Source organism: Bufo bufo, chromosome 7, assembly GCF_905171765.1.
Source record: "Bufo bufo chromosome 7, aBufBuf1.1, whole genome shotgun sequence".
Classification (NCBI taxonomy): Eukaryota; Metazoa; Chordata; class Amphibia; order Anura; family Bufonidae; genus Bufo; species Bufo bufo.
Genome location: NC_053395.1, coordinates 188849924 through 188876286, shown reverse-complemented (window position 1 = coordinate 188876286; position 26363 = coordinate 188849924). Strand labels below are relative to the sequence as shown.

General features: G+C 42.6%; 2 protein-coding genes across 2 annotated transcripts in view; both read left to right on the top strand.

Annotated features, from left to right (window-relative positions):
• BBS5 (Bardet-Biedl syndrome 5) overlaps nucleotides 1-378 on the top strand; it is a 29597-nt gene extending 29219 nt beyond the window's left edge. The window contains exon 12 of the mRNA XM_040440035.1: nucleotides 48-378. Within this exon, the coding sequence (XP_040295969.1) occupies nucleotides 48-149 (102 nt within the window). The 3' untranslated portion in view covers nucleotides 150-378. The remainder of the gene's footprint in view (nucleotides 1-47) is intronic.
• A 9952-nt stretch (nucleotides 379-10330) lies between these two features.
• KLHL41 (kelch like family member 41) lies at nucleotides 10331-25616 on the top strand. The gene is made up of 6 exons (XM_040439758.1): nucleotides 10331-11516; nucleotides 17791-17948; nucleotides 18034-18141; nucleotides 21044-21229; nucleotides 22514-22660; nucleotides 25381-25616. The coding sequence occupies exons 1-6, from the start codon at nucleotides 10428-10430 to the stop codon at nucleotides 25490-25492; spliced, it is 1800 nt and encodes a 599-aa protein (XP_040295692.1). The 5' UTR covers nucleotides 10331-10427; the 3' UTR covers nucleotides 25493-25616.
• The last annotated feature ends 747 nt before the right edge of the window (nucleotides 25617-26363 follow it).

Here is a 26363-nt window from a genome sequence, read left to right as displayed (position 1 = left end):
TGATTTTCTAGTAGATTTATTCAAGCTTTTTATTTCTGTCCTATAAGCAACAAGATCGTGAACCAGTCTTTTCTGAGGAGCTTGGCCTCGCCATTGAGAAGCTAAAGGACGGTTTCACTCTTCAAGGATTATGGGATGTCATGAATTAACCTTTTGCACATCTTATGAAGATATGAGGAGATAATGTAGCTTTCATTATAATACATTTTTTACAAGTAACTGTCATTATTGAATGGTTTACATACTAGTCTACCAGAGTGACCTGTACATACACTGAGGAACAGAAGTATTTGAACACCTGCGATTTTGCAAGTTCTCCCACTTAGATATCATGGAGGGGTCTGAAATTCACATTGTAGGTGCATTCCCACTCTGAGACAGAATTAAAAAAATAATTCAGGAAATCACATTGTATGATTTTTAAAGAATGTATTTGTCTTGCACTGCTGAACATAAGTATTTGAAGACCTGAGAAAATCAGTGTTAATATTTGGTACAGAAGCCTTTGTTTGCAATTACAGAGGTCAAACGTTTCCTGTAGTTCTTGACCAGGTTTGCACACACTGCAACAGGGATTTTGGCCCACTCCTCCACACAGATCTCCTCTAGATCTGTCAGGTTTCGGGGCTGTCGCTGAGCAACACATGGTTTCAGCTCCCTCCAAAGATGTTCTATTGGATTTAGGTCTATTGGAACCTTGATATGATTCTTACGGATCCACTTCTTGGGTATCCTGGCTGTGTGCTTTGGGTCGTTGTCATGTTGGAAGACCCAGCCACAACCCATCTTCAATGCTCTGACTGAGGTAGGGAGGTTGTTGCTCAAAATCTTACAATAAATGGCCCCATTCATCCTCTCCTTAATACAGTGCAGTCATCCAGTCCCCTTCACAGAAAAGCACCCCCAAAGCATGATGTTACCACCCCCATGCTTCACAGTAGGGATGGTGTTCTTGGGATGCAACTCATCCTTCTTTTTCCTCCAAACACGACGAGTTGAGTTTAGACCAAAAAGTTCTACTTTGGTCTTATCTGACCACATGATTTTCTCCCATGCCTCCTCTGGATCATCCAGATGGTCATTGGCAAACTTCAGACGGGCCTGGACATGTGATGACTTGAGCAGGGGAACCTTCCGTGCAATGCATGATTTGAAACCATGATATCGTAGTGTTCTACCGACAGTGACCTTTGAAACTGTGGTCCCAGCTCTCTTCATGTCATTGACAGCTCCTCCCTTGTAGTTCTGGGCTGATTCCTCACCTTTCTTATCATCAGTGATACCCCACGAGGTGAGATCTTGCATGGAGCCCTTTAGCCTCTTCCATTTTCTAACAATTGCTTCAACAGTTGATCTATTTTCACCAAGCTGCTTGGCAATTGCCCCGTAGCCCTTTCCAGCCTTGTGGAGGGCCACAATTTTGTCTCTGATGTCTTTTTTGACAGCTCTTTGGTCTTGCTCATGGTAGTAGTTGGCGTCTGACTGACTGTGCGGTGGACAGGGGTCTTTAAAGAGCTCAGACAGGTGCTACTAAGTTAGATTAATGAGTGGAGTAGAGGTGGACTTTTTAAAGGCACAGTAACAAGTCTTTGAGAGCCAGAATTCTTGCTGTTTCTCAGGTGTTCAAATACTTATGTTTAGCAGTGCAAGACAAATATATTCTTTAAAAATTATACAATGTGATTTCCTGCACCTAAAATGTGAATTTCAGACCCCTCCATGATTACTAAGTGGGAGAACTTGCAAAATCGCAGGGTGTTCAAATACTTCTGTTCCTCAGTGTACATCTATTATATAGTTGGGTAACTGTGTAAATGTACGCCTCTGAAAATTTGTATATATTTATTTATTACAAATTGAATAGAATCTAATATTGTTTTGAATATAGAAAGTTATAATTCACATTATTGTTTATGCAATGTTATATTTAAAGGAGTTGTCCCACCCTACACAAGTGATGGCCTATCCTCGGGAGAACTTTCTTCTGGTAAGTGGTTCCCACTTGTCAATGCTGCCCAACACCTCCCCTTTTGCCCTTGTTAAGAGTGTCTGCCTTTTCTGATGTCACTAGTATCCCAATCAAAAACTCATGCAGGTGGTAGAGACGCATGGGCGGTAGGCACTCTGTTGTGGGCGCACATGCAGAATATGTCTGTGAGGCCATTGACCTGAGCAGGTAGTGTACAACAATTGGTGTCTGCACAAGATTTTAATTGGGACTCCAGTTATTTCAGTTGGCACAAAAAGCAAAAGAGGAGATATTTTCTGCGGGGCCACTTTAAAATTATATCAAAAACTTTTTTATTATTAAAGGGGTCACCTCATGACTAATGTAAAACATGAAAATCAGATAATACATGACAATCTCTTTCTAACAAAGCTAGAACCAGCCCTGTACCTTACATGGATCCAGAGATCTCCACATTCATTGCTCTGCTAGATTTATATCAAGCTGAGAGCTCAGGGGAGTGTCTATTCTTCTGCAGCTCAGGAGGCGTGTCTCAGCTCTCCCTATCACAGCTCAGGAGGCGTGTCGCAGCTCTCCTACAGATTGGCGTGGTATTAAAAAGCAGGAAGTGCTCAACCCCATATACAGTGGTGCATCTATACCCGGGGGGGGGGGTCAGATCCTGCACTTGTGGCCCGCTGCTAATGGCAATCCCCAGCAAAAATGCATACAATGAAGGATGCCGGCAGCGGACCAGAAGTACCACAATGGACATACTACACAGGATAGCAAATGTGTGGATGTGATAAACAGTAAAAATAATATAACAAAAACAAAGACAGGTGCACTCTGCGGTCTTACTACCCCTCGTACTGGTGTAAAATTGAGAATTAGCCAACATATCCTGCTTGGAGGACATGTCTGAGCCCGAGCACCGCACCAAAGTTTCTCAAGTAGCTCGAGACCTAACGCTAAACCTACCTGGGCCGTATGGGCAATACCAGGAGCCAGTGGGCGAATTACAGGCGCCCAAGGTCCGACTCAAAGCAATCTCCCAGTGACCTCCAGCATGTGACCATGCATACAATGGGAGGAGGCAGAGAGCTCTGAGCCCCACCCAAGACTGGCTGATATAGCCCGGGCCTCACATGTGCACCAGAATGCGGCCTGTGGATGGAAATAAAGGCACATTCAGACTAGGAGTTTCTACACCTCCGAACAATTCAAAATACAAATTACAGATTGGCGTGGTATTAAAAAGCAGGAAGAGCTCAATCCCATATGTAGTGATGCATCTATACGGGGGGGGGGGGGGGGGGGGGGCAGATCCTGCACCTTGCTAATGGCAATCCCCAGCAAAAATGCATACAATGGCTCTCCCTATCACAGCTCAGGAGGCAGTTGAAGGTTGAAACTGAGCATGTGCGACCATCTCAGTGAGCCGGACAAAGAAATGGAAAAAAAACAGCAGGTGGCGCTGTACAGATACATTTTATTGAATAACTCTGTGGCTGTGCTAATTACATGCAATTACAAAAGTATTCAGATCCAGGTGCTGGTTTGAAAACTGTAGAATATTTTTTTTGTGGGACAATCCCTTTAATGTAACATAATAATGTATTAATTACAAAATAAAATCTCAAATAAAATGTTTTAGATTTATGTTTGGTCCCTTCTTGAATGTGTAATCAGTTCCCCTCCCCCCCCCCATTAGGGGATGTACTTTTTCTCGAACCTGAGTTAGGTGATCTACTAGGGAAAGAATGGACAGTGGAGAAGGAAAGTTGGGACCCTTTGTGGCACTGTCAGGAAGAAGTGGTGTTTTTAGATTTGCATTAAAATTAGTTTTCTTTATTCAATGTTGGGGCTCAGGCGTGTTTCGGGGCCAAACCAGTCCCTTCTTCAAGTGAATATGTAGTATTCATAAAAGTTTTATGAATTATGAGAATATGTAGTATTCACTTAAAGAAGGGACCAGTTCAGCCCTGAAACATGTTTATGCCACACCATTGGTCCACTACTTCCAGAGAGCACGAAAAAGGGTCCAAACTTACAGTGTCCATTGCTCACCTTCGGTCTGTACCCAAAGAACTTACATGACCATCGGCTGCAGTCACCCAAGGAGTGATAGATAAAAAGGCCTTCTTTTTGCCTACCTGTGCTAGTTCTAACAGCTCAGGTCTATTTGCCGTCCTGCACATTAAGTGTTTCCTCCTTTTTACATACTATTTGAATGCTAATAGGGGACCAGGGACAGATATGTGGTGTGCAGAGGGCAATGCTATAATTTTTTCATATGCCCCATTGCTCCCATGACAGTGATAGCAGCTAGAGTTAGTTAGTGATTGCGCCATGCTTCCTTCATACATGACCATGCTGCTTCTCCCCTGTGCTTTGCTTTGAATGAAACCAAGTAATAGCACTGGGAGAAACATTAGCTTTCCCAAGTCTGGTAACATTGACACTGAAACATTAACCTATGAGAAGGTAGTTTCCAACTTTTCCTCTTTTTCTTTGTAGGGCTCATGCACGCGACTGTGATCGTGACCGCAGCTCCCCTGAACTGACTGTATCATGTTTTATGATACAGTCAGTTAATATCTGATCACAGGTTTCCTGTACTGAACTCGCAGATCGGTACAAGAGATTTGTGATCAGATACAAACCGACTGTATCATAAATTACTATGATCGAGTCCGTTCAGCCCAGGAGATCCGGCAGATACACTGACCGTGTTTCCCGGAACAATCACTGTTTTGTGCATGAGCCCTAAAAGTCGCGTGATTTGAGAACTGTTGCTCCCAGACCTGATGCCCTTGCACCTTTAATTGCTGTTGGCCAAACACTCATTAGGCCGAGAGCTATTCCTCCTGACCCTCCTGCATACCCTTGTACGCTCGGCTATGCACGCATGTGGTCTCAGAGGGGAGAAAGCACATACGTTCACTTTATGCAGCAACAGATCCGGTGTTTTGGCAGAGAGCAGCCTGCTGGACTCTACAGTTCACCGCCGGATCCCCATTGACTAGAATAGGGTCTGGCGGTGATCTGGCCACATTCTTGCATAAATGCCGCTTTTCAACCAGGCAGAAACTGCTGCATGCAACGTTTTTTGTCCTATCGACAGCCGTCATTTGTGCCGTATCAGGCATGCCACAGATGTGAACATACCCTTAGGCCTCATGCACACGACCGTTGTTGTGTTCTGTGTCCGTTGTTCCGTTTTTCGTGATTTTCTGCGGACCCATTGACTTTCAATGGGTCCGTTGAAAACTCGGCTAATGCACCGTTTGTCATCCGCGTCTGTGATCCGTGGTTCCAGTCCGTCCAAAAAAATAACCTGTCCTATTTTTTTCACGGAAAACGGTTTGCGGAACCATTCAAGTCAATGGGACCGTGAAAAACTGCGGAGGTACACAAGATTGTCATCCGCGTCCGCGTCCGTTTTTTTCCTATCATTTGCATGGCAAACTTGACTTAGACTTTTTTTTACTTTCCTTCATGTCTGGTGATCCTCCAAAAATAAAGGAAGACCTACAGAAACAAAAACGGATAACGGTACCCCATTTTGCGGAACGGAACACAACAACGGTCGTGTGCATGAGGCCTTAGTCGGCTGGTCATGCTGAAAGTTACCATGTTTATGGGGGCCTGCAGGGACAACAATGATAGCTGGAGGACTGTATGTACATATCACACAAAATATATCCCTTTTACTCATAGATGAATCATCTGATGAACCTTCCAGATGATGTTGCATGTTTCTTTACCAGACTCATAGTAACTAGTCATAGATGCAGACAGACCTATGAAACAAGAGCAAAAACTGCCGGGAGATTAGTGTAAAGACCGAGATCAGATGTTCCTGCCCTGGTAGATATTTAGCATTTCCTTCTCCCATGGAGAGTATTAAGTCATGTATATTGTTGTCACCACTGTAGTACAGCTGCCAGTCTTTTGGATCACGGCTACCTTAGACTATGTGCTCAGCTAAACATGGACTCAAAGGCAACTGAGCTCTTTGCTCAGCTGTTGTTTTAGCAGCTGACTGTCTCCGTGTGGTGTAGCAGGGCTGTGACCGTTCACTAACAGAATTGTCCTTTTAGGCTAGGTCTACACGACGCACGACACATAGGGCACCACTACACTGCAACATGTGTCGCCGCACGACGATTTTTATAGTGGTAGTCTATGGTGTCGCACTGTGACATGCGTCGCGACAGTCACAGAAAAATCACAGCATGTCGCAGTGCGACACCATAGACTAACATTATACAAATTGTTGCGCGACATTGGTGCGACAAAATGTCGTCGTGTAGACTCAGCCTTAATGGCTGTTTCACATGAGCGAGTCCCTTGCAGGAATCGCAGTGGGTGTGTGAGCGTGATCCTCCATTCTGGACTCGCAAGAGAGCACGGCATTATCACGATTTATAATGCTGTGCGCCTCGGCTTGATCTTACTGCTTCAGGATTAGGTTACATGCACACTAACGCTGTTTGTTTCCGTTCCGTTTTTTTTTCTGCGGATAGGATGCGGACCCATTCATTTCAATGGGTCCGCAAGAAAAGCGGGCAGCACACCGCGTGCTGTCCGCATCAGTATGTCCGTTCCGTAGCCCCGCAAAAAAAAATAGAACATGTCCTATTCTTATCCGTTTTAGGCATTGGATCCGCAAAAAAAAACGTATGGCATACGGATGTCATCCGTGGTTTTTTTGCGTACCACAAAACACATACAGTCGTGTGCATGTAGCCTTATACTGACAGCTTTATGTCACTATGATCCTGTAACATTAAGGTCAAGCAGAGGCACACAGCATTATAAATCATGATAATGTCGCTCTCCAGAACGGAGGATCACACTCTCACACGGAGCATGATTTACACAATGGACTCGCTTGTGTAAAACAAACCTTCGGTATGTCACGTGCTTTTTTTTTTCATGACTTTTTTTTTGGTGGACTTTTCTTCAACATTTTATTTATTTATTTATTTATTTCAGGTTTTTGTTTACAAACACTTCAATTAAAAAACCACAACTAGCAAAACAAAAAAAGGAGGCGTGTCCTGAGTTTTAAAATTCTCGTAGACTTTTCAGCTAACATCTGGCGATTGGTGTTTTTCCCAGGAAAAAAACATGAAAAAAGAAAACTAGTCATAAATGACAAAAAACACTATAAAAAACTGTGGGAAGCCGTAAAGGTTTTGTCAGGTAATTGCAGACACAGAAATTAGTCTCCTTATTAAAACGGTTTTCCCATTAAAATTTATCCCAGTCCACTGGATAGGGAATAAGTGTCTGATTGGCGGGGTACAACCTCAGGGGACTCGGTCGTTCATATGAACCCCTGTGGGGCTGCTGGAGATAGCCAAGCGCTTGCACACCATTCATACGGGAGAACATGGTCACCGATTCTCGTGATCATTGGGGGCCCCAGTGGTTGGACCTCCGAGGACCTGACATATAGGGCTCTTGCACACGACCGTATTACTTTTTCTGTATTTGGCGGTCCGTTTTAAACAGATCCTTGTTTCCATTTTTTTGCTTCAGTAGTGTTTCCGCTTTCGTTCTGTTTGGGATACATTTTTTGCTGATCGGAAACGGAAGCCTACGATAATGTTTAAACAGTAAGTACATAAAAAAATTTGGCTGGGCATAACATTTTCAATAGATGGTTCAGCAAAAACAGAACGTATACAGAAGACATACGGATGCATTCCGTTTTCTTTATGGAACCATTGACTTGAATGGAGCCACAGAACGTGATTTGCGGGCAATAATAGACATGTTCTATCTTTGAACGGAAATACGGAAACGGAATGCATACGGAGTACCTTCCGTTGTTTTTGCGGACCCATTGAAGTGAATGGTTCCGCAAACGGAGCACAAAAAAGCAGAATGGAAACAAAAATCGTTTGTGTGCAAGAGGCCTTAGCCCTACTCCATGGAAGAATGGGCATACAGCTGATGGTTTTTGCTAAATAAATGAGATTTATATGGGTTTTTTTTTGTGTTTTTATATTTTTTTTTCATTTAGGTGTTTTTCCCCCTATAGAGAAGGGGATAAAAAAATGCCAAAAGCTTTGACATGTGTTTAAAAAAAAACGGAAAGACAAAAAATGGATCCGCAACAACAAATCACTGGGGTCTCATCTCGCATCCATTGTATAAAATGAAATCAAAAGTGTGAACATAGCCAAATAAGCGAAACATATCTCAGACATAGATCTCTATATTTTAGATCAGGGAGGAATGTGGAAATAAAAGTGCCCCCATAGTCAACTATCCAAAACCGGAAATGTGTCTGTTTTCGTGCTCCTGTGTATCGCCGCCTTGCACTTCACTCCTGCTGATGCTTTGTTTGGAGGCAGCTAAAGTTAGAAACATTGTCAGTGTGTTTTGCTGCCAACATGCAGTACGTGACATTCTAGAGCCCCGACCCTTCTGACAGTGAACAGCAAAATCAGAGAAGTCGAACAAAGCCGATGTAGATGCAATGTGAATACTTTCCACTGTGAAAAACACTTGTAAATCGAGTTTACTTATAGTTTGGCACAGATATACAGGTGAAACTCAAAAAATTAGAATATCGTGCAAAGTTCATTTATTTCAGTAATGCAACTTAAAAGGTGAAACTAACATATGAGACTCATTACATGCAAAGCGAGATATGTCAAGCCTTTATTTGTGATAATTTGGATGATTATGGCTTACAGCTTATGAAACCCCAAAGTCACAATGTTGAGGTCCCCTTTGCTCAGGGGGTATGGATTAGTTAGCTGACTGAGTGTGACACTTTGAGCCTAGAATATTGAAGATTTTCACAAAATTCTAATTTTAAGCTGCATTAATGCAATTCCTTTTCATTTGCATTACTGAAATAAATGGACTTTTGCACGATGTCACCTGTACATGAAGCAGCAGTGAGCATGTGTAGCAATATTCCTTTAATCTGGCATTTGACAATCCAGAAAGCCTGAAAAACCCCGCTCATCAGCAAAATTGTGCTCCCACTGGCTGCCCCAGGAGTGGGGGGGTTGTTTTGGCCGCATGTGACAGCCGGAGCACGTGCACTCACCTTCAGGTATACTACAGGTCCAAGCTTTGTGATCCAGTACTTTGAGTATTAGGCCTCATGCACATGAACGTATATTTTTTCCGTTTACGTTCCGTTTTTTGCGTTCCGTATACGGAACCATTTATTTCAATGGGTCCGCAAAAAAAAACGGAATGTACTCCATATGCATTCCGTTTCCATACTTCTGTTCTGTTCAAAGATAGAACATGTCCTATTATTGTCCGCATTACGGACAAGGATAGTACTGTTCTATTAGGGGCCAGCTGCTCCGTTCCGCAAAATACAGAATGCACACGGATGTCATCCATATTTTTTTCAGATCCGTTTTCTGCGGACCGCAAAATACTTAAAAAGCCATGCGGTCGTGTGCAATAGGCTTTAGTGGGTTGTTTTTTCAGGGTAGGGCTACACAGTGACACTGTTCGCGGCCAGGATCGGAGTGTAGCAGTGATCCCATAGAAATGAATGGGGTCGCAACACAAGTTGTACATGTGCCTCGACTGCGACCTTTGTATCTCAAAAAATCCAGCAGTGTTGGATTTTTGGCAATTCAGGGGTCGCAGTCATGGCACACGTGCAACTTGTGTTGCGACCCCATTCATTTCTATTGGATCTCCACTAAACTGCGATGCTCCTGTGATCCTGGTTGTGACCGGTGTCGCCTTGTTGCCCTACCTTAATTTATGTACCTCATTCTCTGATGTACTACAAGTCCAAGCATTTGCGCCAAAGCTGTGCCCATAAATTCTGCTCCATTGAGCAACTACCAAAAATGTACATAGAACATCGAGCTCCTTTTTCATAAAGAATGTCTAATCTAATTGAATAGCCTTTGAAGATTAACCCTTTATATGTGCATTTGCACTATATATGATATACATATGTCATGGTACCCGCATAATTATTTTTTTGCTGAAATTTCTACAACTCCTCCATACAACTGAATGGGCTTGGCGAAAACCCATGCACATGCTGCAGAAACAACCCCAGTCACATGTACGGGACTTTCTGCAGCAACTCTTCCATGCATGAACATATCATTTATAGGACTGATTAATGCACACCTTCCAGGTAAGTCGGCATCTAATGTGCTGAGTGTTCCCCTTTCATTGCAACAGTTTCACAGAGATATCTCGCCCTAGTAACAACCAAAATCTACAGTTGTTTCTTTCAATCTGTGACAGCTGCAGGAGCCATTCCTCTTTCCAATTTGGCCAACCTGAATTCCATATTGTAAGAGCCTGTACCTATATTTAGCTGGTAGGCTTAAATTGCAGAGAGTTTAAGCCTGGCGGAGTTCACAGATCAGCCTTTTTACTGCTTGACTTGGGAGCTGACAACAGCTAAGGCCTTTCTGCTCTCTCCCTCAAACACTGTGCTCTTCAAGCAAGAGAAAAAATGGATCCCACCAGGGAACTAAAAGAAGAAGTTCGGCTTTATCAATCTACTCTTCTACAGGATGGACTGAAAGAACTTCTAGATGATAATAAATTTGTCGATTGCTTCCTGAAAGCTGGAGACAAAAGTCTACCTTGTCACAGGCTGATCCTTGCAGCCTGTAGTCCTTATTTCCGGGAGTTCTTCTTGTCTGAGGAAAGCGAAGAGAAGAAGAAAAACGTGGAGCTGGACAACGTTGACCCAGCTGTGATGGAAGCCATTCTTAAGTACCTCTACTCTGCCGATATTGACCTTAATGATGGAAATGTCCAGGATATTTTTGCATTGGCCAGTCGTTTCCAGATCCCATCCGTCTTCACCGTATGTGTCACCTACCTCCAGAGGCGCCTCTCACCTGCGAATTGCCTGGCTATCTTCAGGTTAGGCCTACTTCTGGACTGTCCACGTCTTGCAGTCACTGCACGCGATTATGTGTCTGATCGGTTCAACCATATATGTAGCGAAGATGACTTTCTGCAGCTCGCTCCACACGAACTGATCGCTGTCATTTCTAGCGACGCCTTAATTGTTGAAAAAGAAGAAACTGTGTTTGAGGCCGTGATGAAATGGGCCAAGACGGATAAGGAGAACAAAGTGAAGACCCTGGCAGATGTCTTTGACTGCATAAGATTTCGTCTTATGACCGAAAAATATTTCAAGGATCATGTCGAAAAGGAGGAGCTGTTTAAAGATCCTGAAATCCAGAAGAAGATTAAGGTCATTAAAGATGCCTTCGGAGGCAAACTGCCTGAACCACCCAAAGATAAGGCAGGCGATAGTGATGTTGGGGATGAAGACTTACTTCCCGGATATCTGAATGACATTCCTAGACATGGCATGTTTGTCAAAGATCTTGTCATAATGATGAGTGACACGGCTACAGTGGCTTATGATCCAGTAGAAAACGAATGCTACTTGGTAGCTCTGTCCGAGCAGATTCCAAGAAATCATTCCAGTATTGTCACCAAATCCAAGCAAGTGTATGTCATTGGCGGGCTGTATGTGGATGAAGAAAGCAAGGATAGCCCTTTAAAGTCCTACTTCTTCCAGGTATGTAGAGGTAAAGCATCTTAAGATTACCGGTAGGGCTCCTTCACACTTGTGTATGAAAATATGGGTTGTACAATACTGATCTTTTTTTTTTACAATTGGTTCTGTTTTTGGGTCTAGTTTATATCTATTCTTGTTATATTTTGAGTTGTCTGTTTTTTCATCCATATTTGTTCCATTTTTTATTAAAAAGTTTATTTATTTGCTGTTTTTGTCATGTGGCTGAAATACGAATGTAAAAAGACGACACAAGTACACGCATGTGAACCGTGCCAATACACAGGGCATGCGTTTTTAAATTCATCCCATTCTGTGGGCTAAAACTGGCACCAATACATACCCTTTGGAATATGCGCATTAAAAAAACCTGCATAAAAATAAGTGTAAATAAACCATTCAATATATTGGCATATTTGTTTCAATATAAGCAATGTAATTAGTAAGCATCTGTAATAGGGAAGTGTGAAAAAGCCCTTAGATTTTATTTTGTGTTATTACCTTTTGATTATAGAACATTTTTATTATTGTATTGAGTCCATAGAAGTTTATATGAATAATGCACACCAGAAAATCAATTTTAGACACCTAGCATCCAGGGATTATTTAAAGGGAATATCTACCTTTTTAACCCTATTTAGAGCTCCAAATCGACAGCATAGGAACTTACTGCACACTGTTTCATTATTGAGCTCAAGGCATAAACAGTATAACATAAACTCCCCCTAGTGGTGGCTTTTAACAGACAGAATTTAGCTGTATGTGTATACAGGGGATTTTGGAGCTCTGTATCAGGAGAACAGAAACATAAGTGCTATAAAGTTATATTAAGAAATTGATGAGCACAGATTTTTGAACCTATTTAGACAGAAAAGAAACACAATTATATTCTCTGGTGGGCATCATCCTAGAGATGCTATTTAGAGCTGTTATACATATTATGTAGATACAAAATGACTTCTAAGATTTTCAATCGTTTACAACTGTGATGAGGTGTAATATCCCATTCAGTGCACAGACCATACATACAAGTGTATACAATTTTTGAGTTTTAAAGGGAATGTGTCATCTGAAAATGTTCTATTGTTTAAATCAAGTTTTTGTATTTTTTTAGAATTATCATCGTTTTTTAAAATTTTCCCATGTCACTATATTTTTAAAAATATCCTAACATTTTAGGGTTTTTGTCTGGCCACTAATCCTAATAATAGGTCAAGACTTGACCGCCATTTCTTTGTGAGCAGCCATTAGGGCTGTAGACACAGTAGACCAGGGGTCAGCAACCTCCAGCTGTTGTGAAACTACAATTCCTAGCATGCACACTTGCTCAGCTGTTCTCAAAACTCCTATAGACATGAACGAAGCATGCTGGGAGCTGTAGTGGACCAGAGGTTGCTAATCCCTGCAGTAGACTAAAGATCACCTCATTCACTTCTATGGGAGAGTTTTCTAGACATACTCTGTGACCTGTGGAAAGGTCACTGTACAGGAAAGGGGAGTAGATAAGTTGCGACCATCACCTATTCTGAATAGTGGATTCAGTGTTATCTACACATATTGTAATCCTGTCTGATATAATAATGAGATGACTCAAAAGTGATTTGTACAGAACCTGAAGTCTTTGACATATTAATAGGCCTAATGATCAGTGTGAAATCTGATATTGACATAGAAAAGACAAAAAAATTACCAAAAATTCTAACTTGATTTAAACATTTGGTTATTTTCTGAGAACACCTTCTCTTTAAACCAGCCAGATAGGCCATAGGCACTAGATTAATGTCGGATACAAAGCTTTTTTTTTTTTTATAAATGCTGTTATCACACCTGCTTCCCACTGAACACACCTGCTATTTCTGTGAATGGGGGAGGGAGAAGACCAACATTGCTGATGATCCTTCTTGTGAGAATGCATGACAGTGAGGTACTAGTCATACACCTTGAATTGTTAGATATTTCCACTCAAAATTGCAGATTCTACTGAGAAAAAGCCAATTTTTTAAATGTTTACAAATGGCTATTTAGAGGCCATGGACAGAGGAATGAGGACATTTACCAGTATGTGTGAACAGACTTATAATGTCCTGTCTTCATAAGATCTGGTAATGAGGAGTCAAACCAAATGTATATAATTGCATCTGCATGAGGAGGTTGAATTTATAGTCTGTTCAGATCAGTACTCACAATGAATTGTGTTGGGCATTATCCCTCATGGTCATTCTGAATTCTAATCTGCATTCCACAAAGTAGGGCAGTGGTTCCCAACCAGAGGTCCCAGGACCTGGACTTCCTTGAGCCCTGATCAGGTGTTCCCCAGAACACAACAAGACATGTCATTAGGGAGTCCAAACTGATTTCAGCTGCTCAAAGAGGAGTCAAACTATTGCATTGGACAATAATTATAGAATACTTTATATGTCACTACACCAAGCTTCTTTTAAGAAGGAATGGCATTAGGGGTTACATAGTTAATACGGTTGAAAAAAGACATAGATCCATCAAGTTCAACCAAGGGATAGGTGGGGATGCGAATCCCAGAAGGAAGAGAGGCTCAGATTTCTACACATTTTCATAAGCATTAATGTTGTTTAGAATTAGAATTCATCTAAACCCTTTTTGAAACTGTCCACTGTTCCTGCTGTGACCACGTCCTGAGGAAGTCTATTCCACAGATTCACAGTTCTTACAGTAAAGAAGCTTTGACGCTTCTGGAGACTGAACTTTTTCCTCTCCAGTCGGAGGCAGTGCCCCTTGTCTTTTGAGCAAATTTTACAGCTTTTCGCTGTATTTTTTGTATGGCCCATTTACAGTATATATTTGTATAGGTTAATCATGTCCCCCCTTAGACATCTCTTCTCAAGACTAAATAAATTCAATTATTTTCATCTTTCTTCATAACTAAGACCCTCCATGCCCCTTATCAGTTTAGTCGCTCTCCACTGTACTTTTTCCAGCTGCAGTGCGTCCTTTCTATGGACTGGTGCCCAGAACTGAACTGCGTATTCCAGATGAAGCTGCACCAACGCTTTGTAAAGTGGTAATATTACATCCCTGCCCCGCGAGTCCATGCCTCGTTTAATGCATGACAATATCCTGGTGGCCTTAGAAGCAGCTGATTGACATTGTATGCTGTAATTTAATCTACCATCTACAAGGACACCCAAATCCTTCTCTATAAGTGACTCTCCCAGTGCTAGGACATATGAAGCACAGAGATTATTACTACCAAGAAGCATAACTTTACATTTGTCCACATTGAACTTAATTTGCCAAGTTGATGCCCAATCACTCAGTGTTCAAGTCAGCTTGTATTTTATGGGCATCTTCCATAGACTGCACAGTATTACACAGCTTAGTATCATCTGCAAAAATATAAATGGTGCTATTAATCCCCTCCTCGAGATCATTAATAAATAAATAAATTAAATAATAAAAGGGCCCAGCGCTGAACCTTGGGGTCACCACTTATAACCTGGGCCCATTCTGAATAGGAATCATTGACCACAACTCTCTGGACACGGTCCTTCAGCCAGTTTTCAATCCAATTACAAACTATACTTTCCAAGCCTATAGACCTTACTTTACTTATTAAGCATCCATGAGGGACAGAATCAAAAGCCTTTGCAAAATCCAGAAACACTACATCCACAGCCGCCCCTGTGTCCAGGCTACTACTCACCTCCTCATAAAAACAAATCAGGTTAGTCTGACAACTTCTGTGGAGACATTTTTCAGGGGATTCACTGAAGTAAAGTCTTGACAGCTAATGACTTCTACTGACCAGCTTGAGGTCTTGGCTGCATTCATCCACATTCCAAAGCAGTCCATTGAACAGATGATAAATGCTAGTCTGATGGCAGTCTGACCGTTCAGACCCCCACAATTGTTAGAAAAAGGACCCTTGACCCCAGTCCACCCCCAGCCGCAAGTCAACAACTAGGAGGGGTTAGAATGGAATGATGGTCGAGCATGCATCCTGGCGCTTCATTCATATAACTGTCAAACTCATAGTTGTGGTTTGAACTGTGATCCCCGACCTGTGGCTCCCCAGCTGCTGCACAACTACAATTCTTATCATGCCCTGTTGGCCACAGGCTGTCAGGGTATGATGGGAGTCAGGATTGGACTGTCCCACCAGAGTACCAGAGGATCCTCTGATAGGCCCAAGCTCTGACAATAAAACAGACCCCTTAAGGTCCAATATACACATAGGGTATCAGGCTCTCAGGATCATTTCCTCTGGTGGGCCAAAGGGACCAGTCTGATGCGAATTGTAGACTTGCAACAGCTGAAGAGCCACAGGTTGGAGGAATGATACCTGGGACTCTATTTTGGGGAATGGTGTGGACGCCAGCGTTGGACTCCTACTAATCGAGCATTTATCATATGCAATAGATAGAGGATTTCAATGGGCACCATGAGATACTTCATTTTGGGTACCAGTAGTGAGATACTTTATGATTTGCTTTTTTTTTTGTTGTCGACCCCTTTAGGGATAAAAACTAAAATACCAACACTAATATACAGCCGTAATGTGGTTACAGCCCTAACATACAGAAAATCAGTAGAAAATACAGCTTTTACGTTACTCTGGATCAGTGGCGGCGAACCTATGGCACTGGTGCCAGAGGCGGCACTCAGAGCCCTCTGTGTGGGCACCCGCACCCTGGAAAAAGTCTATGGTGTACCAATATGCCTTAGACTTTTCCTGCTATTCATCAGCGCAGGCAGCGCACTGATTGTAGGCAGGCTATTATAGCTGATTGATAAAGTACATGGAAGATATACTATACTGGTATTCAGGGTAAATTGCCGTGTTGGCAATTTGCAATAAATAAGTCGGTTTTGGGTTGAAGTTTGGGCACTCGGTCTCTAAAAGGTTCACCATCATCCTCAAACCCTCAAAAGAGAAGGGGGCACTGCCTCCGATTGGAGAGGAAAAAGTTCAGTCTCCAGAAGCGTCAAAGCTTCTTTAGTATAAGAACTGGGAATCTGTGGAATAGACTTCCTCAGGACGTGGTCAGTTTTAAGAAGTGTTTAGATGAATTCTTAAAAGAAAAACGACATTAATGCTTTTGAAAACGTGTAGAAATCTGAGTCTCACTTCCTTCTGGGATTCGCGTCTCCACCTATCCCTTGGTTGAACTTGATGGACTTACAGTACAGACCAAAAGTTTGGACACACCTTCTCATTCAAAGAGTTTTCTTTATTTTTATGACTATGAAGGCATCAAAACTATGAATTAACACATGTGGAATTATATACATAACAAACAAGTGTGAAACAACTGAAAATATGTCATATTCTAGGTTCTTCAAAGTAGCCACCTTTTGTTTTGATTACTGCTTTGCACACTCTTTGCATTCTCTTGATGAGCTTCAAGAGGTAGTCCCCTGAAATGGTCTTCCAACAGTCTTGAAGGAGTTCCCAGAGATGCTTAGCACTTGTTGGCCCTTTTGCCTTCACTCTGCGGTCCAGCTCACCCCAAACCATCTTGATTGGGTTCAAGTCCGGTGACTGTGGAGGCCAGGTCATCTGGCGCAGCACCCCATCACTCTCCTTCATGGTCAAATAGCCCTTACTTTCAAAGTTTTCCCAATTTTTCGGCTGACTGACTGACCTTCATTTCTTAAAGTAATGATGGCCACTCGTTTTTCTTTACTTAGCTGCTTTTTTCTTGCCATAATACCAATTCTAACAGTCTATTCAGTAGGACTATCAGCTGTGTATCCACCTGACTTCTCCTCAATGCAACTGATGGTCCCAACCCCATTTATAAGGCAAGAAATCCCACTTATTAAACCTGACAGGGCACACCTGTGAAGTGAAAACCAATTCAGGGGACTACCTCTTGAAACGCATCAAGAGAATGCCAAGAGTGTGCAAAGCAGTAATCAAAGCAAAAGGTGGCTACTTTGAAGAACCTAGAATATGACATATTTTCAGTTGTTTCACACTTGTTTGTTATGTATATAATTCCACATGTGTTAATTCATAGTTTTGATGCCTTCAGTGTAAATCTACAATTTTCATAGTCATGAAAATAAAGAAAACTATTTGAATTAGAAGGTGTGTCCAAACTTTTGGTCTGTGCTGTATGTCTTTTTTAAACCGTATTAACTATGTAACTATGAAACCACTGCTCTGGATGCTAGGTGAATAACAAGCAGTTATACTTTTTAAGTAATACCATTTTGTTATAAATTTTCTATATATGTTTGAAGATTTAATATGTCATATGGACGTAATATCGTAATATATTCTTTTGTATTGCAGCTGGACAGCATTGGTGGGGAATGGATTGGGCTACCACCACTTCTGTCAGCCAGATGTCTTTTTGGCCTGGGTGAAGCTGACAACTGTATCTATGCCATTGCTGGCAAAGACCTGCAGTCTGAGGAGTCGCTTGATACAGTCTTTTCTTATGATATTAAGTATGTTATATGTGGTAACCAAGCCCATTACTATGTGCCCCTCCACCCCCACACTGTGTTACTAAGTTTCTATATGTCTTTTCAGATCAGTAGCTTGGAACGAAGCAAAGAAACTTCCTGTCAAGGTTTATGGACATTCTGTAGCGTCACATAATGGACTCGTCTATTGTGTTGGAGGAAAAACAGATGACAAGTAAGTATGTGACAACACGGTGTTACTGTCATAAGGAACATGGTTTTCCAGTATGTTCTTCCAGTCCGTAAGTGCCGCACAGGTCCCTATATTAATACAAGTAGTCCAGTGTAGAATAAGTGGTGGTGTTCCCTGTGAGATCTCCTTGTAGAGTTGAAGGATTTCAGATGCCCTATAGAGTTGGCGTCTAAACCTGTTGACCCCCCATCCACTATTGTTATTTTCCAACATGCGTAGAAGATATGTCAGAAGATTATGTTTGGTGAAATTCACCTTTCGAATCTTTGTTCATGGCTTTATAGTATCATAAGGCTCTGTTCACACTGCCATGATGGGTTCCATTTTGAAATGATGTAGAATGGTTCTTTATGGATCCCATTGACTTATACACTGCTCAAAAAAATAAAGGGAACACTTAAACAACACACTGTAACTCCAAGTCAATCACACTTCTGTGAAATCAAACTGTCCACTTAGGAAGCAACACTGAGTGACAATCAATTTCACATGCTGTTGTGCAAATGGGATAGACAACAGGTGGAAATTATAGGCAATTAGCAAGACACCCCCAATAAAGGAGTGGTTCTGCAGGTGGTGACCACAGACCACTTCTCAGTTCCTATGCTTCCTGGCTGATGTTTTCGTCACTTTTGAATGCTGGCGGTGCTTTCACTCTAGTGGTAGCATGAGACGGAGTCTACAACCCACACAAGTGGCTCAGGTAGTGCAGCTTATCCAGGATGGCACATCAATGCGAGCTGTGGCAAGAAGGTTTGCTGTCTCTGTCAGCATAGTGTCCAGAGCATGGAGGCGCTACCAGGAGACAGGCCAGTACATCAGGAGACGTGGAGAAGGCCGTAGGAGGGCAACAACCCAGCAGCAGGACCGCTACCTCCACCTTTGTGCAAGGAGGAACAGGAGGAGCACTGCCAGAGCCCTGCAAAATGACCTCCAGCAGGCCACAAATGTGCATGTGTCTGCTCAAACGGTCAGAAACAGACTCCATGAGGGCGATATAAGGGCCCAACGTCCACAGGTGGGGGTTGTGCTTATAGCCCAACACCGTGCAGGACGTTTGGCATTTGTCAGAGAACACCAAGATTGGCAAATTCGCCACTGGCGCCCTGTGCTCTTCACAGATGAAAGCAGGTTCACACTGAGCACATGTGACAGACGTGACAGAGTCTGGAGACGCCGTGGAGAACGTTTATGCTGCCTGCAACATCCTCCAGCATGACCGGTTTGGCATTGGGTCAGTAAAGGTGTGGGGTGGCATTTCTTTGGAGGGCCGCACTGCCCTCCATGTGCTCGCCAGAGGTAGCCTGACTGCCATTAGGTACCGAGATGAGATCCTCAGACCCCTTGTGAGACCATATGCTGGTGCGGTTGGCCCTGGGTTCCTCCTAATGCAAGACAATGCTAGACCTCATGTGGCTGGAGTGTGTCAGCATTTCCTGCAAGACGAAGGCATTGATGCTATGGACTGGCCCGCCCGTTCCCCAGAACTGAATCCAATTGAGCACATCTGGGACATCATGTCTCGCTCTATCCACCAACGTCACGTTGCACCACAGACTGTCCAGGAGTTGGCAGATGCTTTAGTCCAGGTCTGGGAGGAGATCCCTCAGGAGACCGTCCGCCACCTCATCAGGAGCATGCACAGGCGTTGTAGGGAGGTCATACAGGCACGTGGAGGCCACACACACTACTGAGCCTCATTTTGACTTGTTTTAAGGACATTACATCAAAGTTGGATCAGCCTGTAGTGTGTTTTTCCACTTTCATTTTGAGTGTGACTCCAAATCCAGACCTCCATGGGTTGAAAAATTTGATTTCCATTTTTTTATTTGTGTGTGATTTTGTTGTCAGCACATTCAACTATGTAAAGAACAAAGTATTTCAGAAGAATATTTAATTAACTCAGATCTAGGATGTGTTATTTTTGTGTTCCCTTTATTTTTTTGAGCAGTGTAATTGGTACATCAAGTTTCTGTTAGGTTTTTATGTCAATCAGAATAAAGCAGCATTCAGCTACTCTGCCTGTCAGGGGGAAATAGAAACCTAACAGACTGGACCATGACGCTGGTGTGAACAGAGCCTTGTACAACTAGTTTATCTGAAAACAAAATCCTTATAGCATTGTGATTTCTCCCTTGAAGTTACTGAGATGTGATTATGCTTCTACTACTAATATAGGAAGCTAGTCAAAGTCCATTTGCCAGTAAATAATGAAGAGAAAAGACTGTATACATACAGCTCACCAGCTTCATGGTCCCAGATGCTTGGAGGATATGTGGAAAGCACAAATGATGAACATGAAAATCAACGGAGGAACTCCAGCATTCGATAAAAGACGGCAAAGACTTATTGTGCATCTTAAAAACCAAACAGGGAACATCATGAATACCTACGAGTTTCGTGTCTGAGAGTAGTGACGCTTACTCATGGCATAAAAAGTAAATTATGCCATCATGTGCCAGATAATGATCCTGCCAACTAGATGCAGGTATGCAGTTTGACCCTTTTTCTTTTCTAGAGTGAGGAGGCCCCTACTTGAAACTGGACTATCAACGCCCCTTGAAATCATTGGATGCACTTTGATTTCAATGGGTACCTCCAGGACTGGATTTTTAGGAAGAGTAAAGGGGTTGTGTCCAATGCCTTCCATCATTGGTTGGACTACCCTTTCCCGATAGGTTATAGACTGTATTATGCCCCTGTACCAGCACTGTTGGAGCTCTTGATGCTGGATGGTCAAATAAGCAAGATTACATTAAATAATAAAAAAAACTAACCATCTTCTTGTGATGGAGACATGGTAAAGCCCATGAATCCTACATTGCTGGACTCTACTATGTCTCTTTTGATGGAAAGCAAGGTTTGTGTTTTTTCGTCGTTACAGGAAATGTACTGGAAGAATGTTTGTATTCAATCCCAAAAAAGGCGACTGGAAAGATCTTCCTCCAATGAGAACAGCTCGCTCAATGTTTGGTATTGCTGTGCATAAAGACAAGATCTTTGTCGCTGGTGGTGTTACAGAGGAAGGACTGACCGCATCAGTGGAAGCCTATGATATTGCCACAAACAAGTAAGTATGAGAGTTGCGCTTGCACACCTCGGTTTCGGTTCCAAGTGGTACCTTGGAACCAAACCCAAGTTCGGTAAAAGGTATTTTACAGTAGAAATTAATTTCTGAAGTTATTACCCGAAGTCTCGCAAGACTTCGCAAAGTAATAACTTCGGCTTTTAGGAGCCAATACATTGTAATACTGTACGGAGCGCTCGCTCCGTACAGTATTCTAACAAAGTTTTATGCGAATCGACTTCGGATGTTTCATCCAAAGTCTATTCCCTCATCCCTAATCCTCATCAATATCAGATTGGTGGGGCCAACACCAGGAACCCCCACCTATTTGGGCAGCCACCGGTGCCAAAAACTATACAGTGGATGGAAGGCTCTGTCCACTGTGTTTACAGTGGTGGCATACTGCAGCTCAGATCCCATTCAGTACCCCGGCACAGCCGATACACAGTGGACTGAGCCATTTGCTTCCAGTTCTGTTGACAGTATAGTTGCCGGCGCCAGCTCCAAACAGCAGATTGGTACCTCCACCGATCTGATATTGATGGCCTATCCTAAGAATATGTCTATAGCTCTTAAGAGTTTTTTATTTTATTTTTGGTGGTGGGGGAAGAATATAAGTAATCAAGGGTGTACTAAAACTTTACACATTATTTGAAGGGTCTGTCTCAAAAAGAAACCCTCTGTCCATATGCCCTGTTAGCAGGGTCTTTCCTCCAGCAGGGTGTAAGACGTCAGATCGGCTGCAGGGTCTGTCTGAAAAGGATTTGTCACACAAACCCTATAAAAAAAAAAGATAGAACATCGGTTACCTTGAAGTTGAAGCCCAGAACATTTCTGCCAGGAGATAAGTGATGAGCGGCTCCACGTCATGTAAAGCCATCCTGGCGAACAGATCCTACAGTAATCCCAAGATGAAACCTAAAACCTGACTGTGCCCACGACTAGGCATGCATGAACCCTTGGCTCTAGGCATTTGAGATCTGTAGATAGAACACAATGCTCTTTCCAGTAACCAGTGGAAAATGAATTCAATGGAATGGAATCCTTCACAACAAGCAGTTTATATCGGTTCCTTAGGAACTGCAGGCTGTCTGGTATAACAGCTCTGCCATAACAAGTGATTAGAGCTAAGCTGCAAATACCAGACACAGGACGTGGACAAGAGCGGCGCTATTTCTGGAAACAAAAAAGTGGCAATATTTTTTACAGTCCCTGCAACCCATTTAATGCATTTGTGCTTTGCTTATTTAACCTTTCATTTCATGCCATTTTTATTTATTTTTTCAGATGGGAAACGATGCCAGAATTCCCACAAGAAAGAAGTTCCATCAACTTGGTTACTTCAGCTGGATCTCTGTATGCTATTGGAGGGTTTGCAATGGTTCAGCTGGAAACAAAGGAATTTGCACCTTCAGAGCTCACAGACATATGGAAGTAAGTTGAGCAGTAAAGACTGTACGGTATATAGCTGTTTGGTCCATCCTGAATACCAGATACACCGAAAAAAGTACCCAAAAGAAAACCTTTGAAGAGGACCTGAAAACAGGCTTTTAAATATTTATGAAGTATATGCCATAAATAGGTGCAGGTCTGATTGGTGGGGATTCCATCCATTGGACCCCACCTCTGAGGGAAACCTGGTTCCCTCTAAGCCTCATTCGGCAAGGGGGTGGCAGAGACTGAATAGAGAGGATACCACATGGATTACAGCGTCAGAGTCCAGTCATAGAAATGAATGGGGTCACAGCGTAAATTTTATGTTGCCTGCAACCGTGACACCAGATCTGAAAAAAATAAAAATATACAGCAGGGTTGGATTTTTTGTGATTCCGGGTTTGCGGTAAGCTTGAAAGTCACACTGCGAACCATTCATTTCTGTGGCTGCACTTCTACACTGCAATTCTTGATCGTGACAACTAGGGATTGACTAATTATCGGATTTACCGATAATATCGGCCGATATTCATGATTTTCAAAGTTATTGGTATCGGCATCTAACCTTGCCGATAATGCGTCCAGCGCAGCTCGCTTATGAGCTCTGAAGATGCCCGCACCCCTGCCACCAATGAATGTCTGGCTAATATTAAAGCAGGAGGAGGGACAGGGGAGGGTTTTCGCTGCGTCGTCTCAGCTAGTGTGCTCGGCGAACGGCAGCAGCCTCCTCCTCCTGAGTGTCCTCCCCAGAGTCAAACAGCCTGCATAGCAGGTGCCTGGCTACTGTGCCACCAATGATCATTTTAATACAAATACAGGAGGCGGGTGCCGGCTGTACCCGCTTCCTGTATCTGTATTAAAGGTTACCATGGCAGCCAGGACGCTACTGAAGCCCTGGCTGCCATGGTAAGCTCCCTGCTGCTGTGTGTACTATGCACAGGGCAGCAGGGAGCGTGTAAGATCCTATTCACCCTAATAGAGCTCTATTAGGGTGGATAGGGAATATTGGTATAGGTTATCGGCTATCTGCCTGAAAGTTCACAGGTTATTGGTATCGGCTCTAAAAAAATCAATATCGGTCGATCCCTAGTGACAACTGTAGCCCTAGCCTTATAAAGTGTTCTCTAGACTGGCAAAAAAAAAAATGCTGACAACTGGTCAGGCTATATATATATATATATATATATATATATATATATATATATATATATATATACACACACACACACACATACATACACACACACACACACACACATTGATAAGAAGACTTCTTACTAAAAAGCAGAATGGTGCAGAGGTGCCATATAATGTATTTTGCAATATTTCTAGTTTGGCAATTGCATCCCATCCACAGTGGACATATGTGCGCAATTTTTGTGAAGTTGAGGAATGTCCCGTGAAAACTGCATCCAGTGAACTTATCAGCAAAAATGCTCAACATTTACAAGCTGATCAACTTGCTAGTGTTTTATAGGGATCTACTACATCTAGCTGTTATGCTTTCTAGGAAAGGTCAGCCAGTTGTGTTAGTGTAGGGAACAATGTAGACCCTATGGGGTCTTTCACACAAGCATGTCCCTAGGGGGAATCGCGCTCCGTATGAGAGAGGGATGGTGCGTTCTGGACATAAAGCTTTCAGTATGATTCTGTTACAGAAAGGCAGAGGCATACAGCATTATCAATCATGATGATCCAGACTGCACAATCCCTCTCTCACATGGAACGTGATTCCCGCAAAAGACACGCTCATGTGAAAGAGCCCTGAAGGTGTATGCAGAAATGTCTGTTAAAAATCCATTCTACAAAATGGGTTGTATCTGCAGCATGTGCATAGATTTCTGCTAACCCCATTCAGATAATAAAGACAAATGGAGAAAGTTTTGCAACAAATCTCAAAGTTCCAGATAATAGTTGTATGAAAATATTATATGAACACTCATTTGTCTGCACTAACACATATCAATTATGTTTTTTTTTTTGTTTTTTTTGGTGTGTTCTCTTTAAAGGGGTTCTCAGGTATATGTCCTGGAATATGAGTGTTGTCTCCACTTGCAGGGGTGAGGGTGCAGGGCCCACTACACACTACACTGCTCTACAATAGATGGTAATGATGTGATCCTGCCTATGATATGTCATCATGGCTGAGCAGCCTGACAGGAACACTCAGCCATATGTAGTACCGTATATGCAAAAGCCAGAGCTGTACTGTGTAGCGAGACCCCGGCGCCTCACCTATCAGGCAGCTCTGCAAGTGGTGGCAACATCCTGCTCACATTCTAGGACATGCTACTGGCAGCCATTTTAAATTATTCCCTTTAAATGGTGTGTGTAGATTACTGTCAAACTCATCATCCGATCGTTACCTTGATACATGGTGTTCTGCCCTTATAAGTGACCGGAGTGGTTGGGGATATCGCCATCCAACATTTAACTGACTTTTTAGCTAATGTTTAGGTGACTGGAAACCTCTCAACATGAGACAGACAACCCCTTTAATCAATTTATTCCATGCTGCACTGGGGCGAGAGACAAGTGTTTGATATTTCATGGCGAATTATATTATACGTTTTTTTTAAAAGAATTGCAACGTGATGACCTGTCTTCTGGATAGGTCATCAGTATCTGATCGGTGGGGGTCCGACACCGGGGACCTCCGCTGATCAGCTGTTTGCTCCTGGTGATCGCTACTTAAATTTCTGTGGTGTGTCTCCCTTTAGATTTGAGGATGACAAGAAGGAATGGAGTGGGATGCTGAAGGAAATCCGATACGCCTCAGGAGCCACCTGCCTGGACTCTCGCCTTAATCTATTTAAGCTGACAAAGCTGTAAGGCTAGAATACGTGGCTGATGATGAAAGTATTACCATATTTTTGTTCGCTACTAATTGTTTTAAACTAAAGAAAGGTTGTACATACATTTATAGTTAAATTAATAAAGTTTTGGAAACCAGATATTCATCTTGTCACATGATAAACGTCATTGGAAATCTGTTAAATATTGGTCTATAATGTATTGAATTTGTAAAGAGCTGCGGAATATGGTGGCGGTATAGAAATAAATATTATTATTATTATAAGCTGGGGCGAACACAGTTTGGAAGATGGTGAACAAGAGTGGCACTGCTTTGGAGAAAAAAAAGCTTACTTGTCTAATTTTGGCCAAAACCTTCAACACACTTTATACTGTACATGCATACATAATATATTGTGCTACTACCACTATATAGCTATTATCTCCATACAAAGATAGAGTTGTGTCATCTCAAGCACTGGTGGCATATTTCTGGAATATGCCACCACTGTCAGATATGTGCGGGTCCCACCTATGTCTAAAATGAAGCCCACAAAGTGAAAGAGAGCAGGCCGCCCTCCATTCATTTTTAATAGCCGAGCGTATTATCAGAAGTGCGTGAGCGAGCGCGCCCACTGCTCCTTTCACTTCTATGGGGGCAGTCCTATTGAAATGAATAGAGGGTAGCCATGCATGAATGGTCCACTCTCCTTCACCTTGGGGGCTACGTTCGAGAGATACGTGCCGGAGGTGGGAAACACACCTATCAGACATTGGTGGCATATCATAGTAATATGCCACCAATGCATGAGGCGAGACAACCCCTTTGAAAGGGAATAGGTCAGTTCTGAAACATGACCCAAAATAGAGTAAGCGATGTGTAGTGCAAGTGGTGGCGAGTCCAGTTATG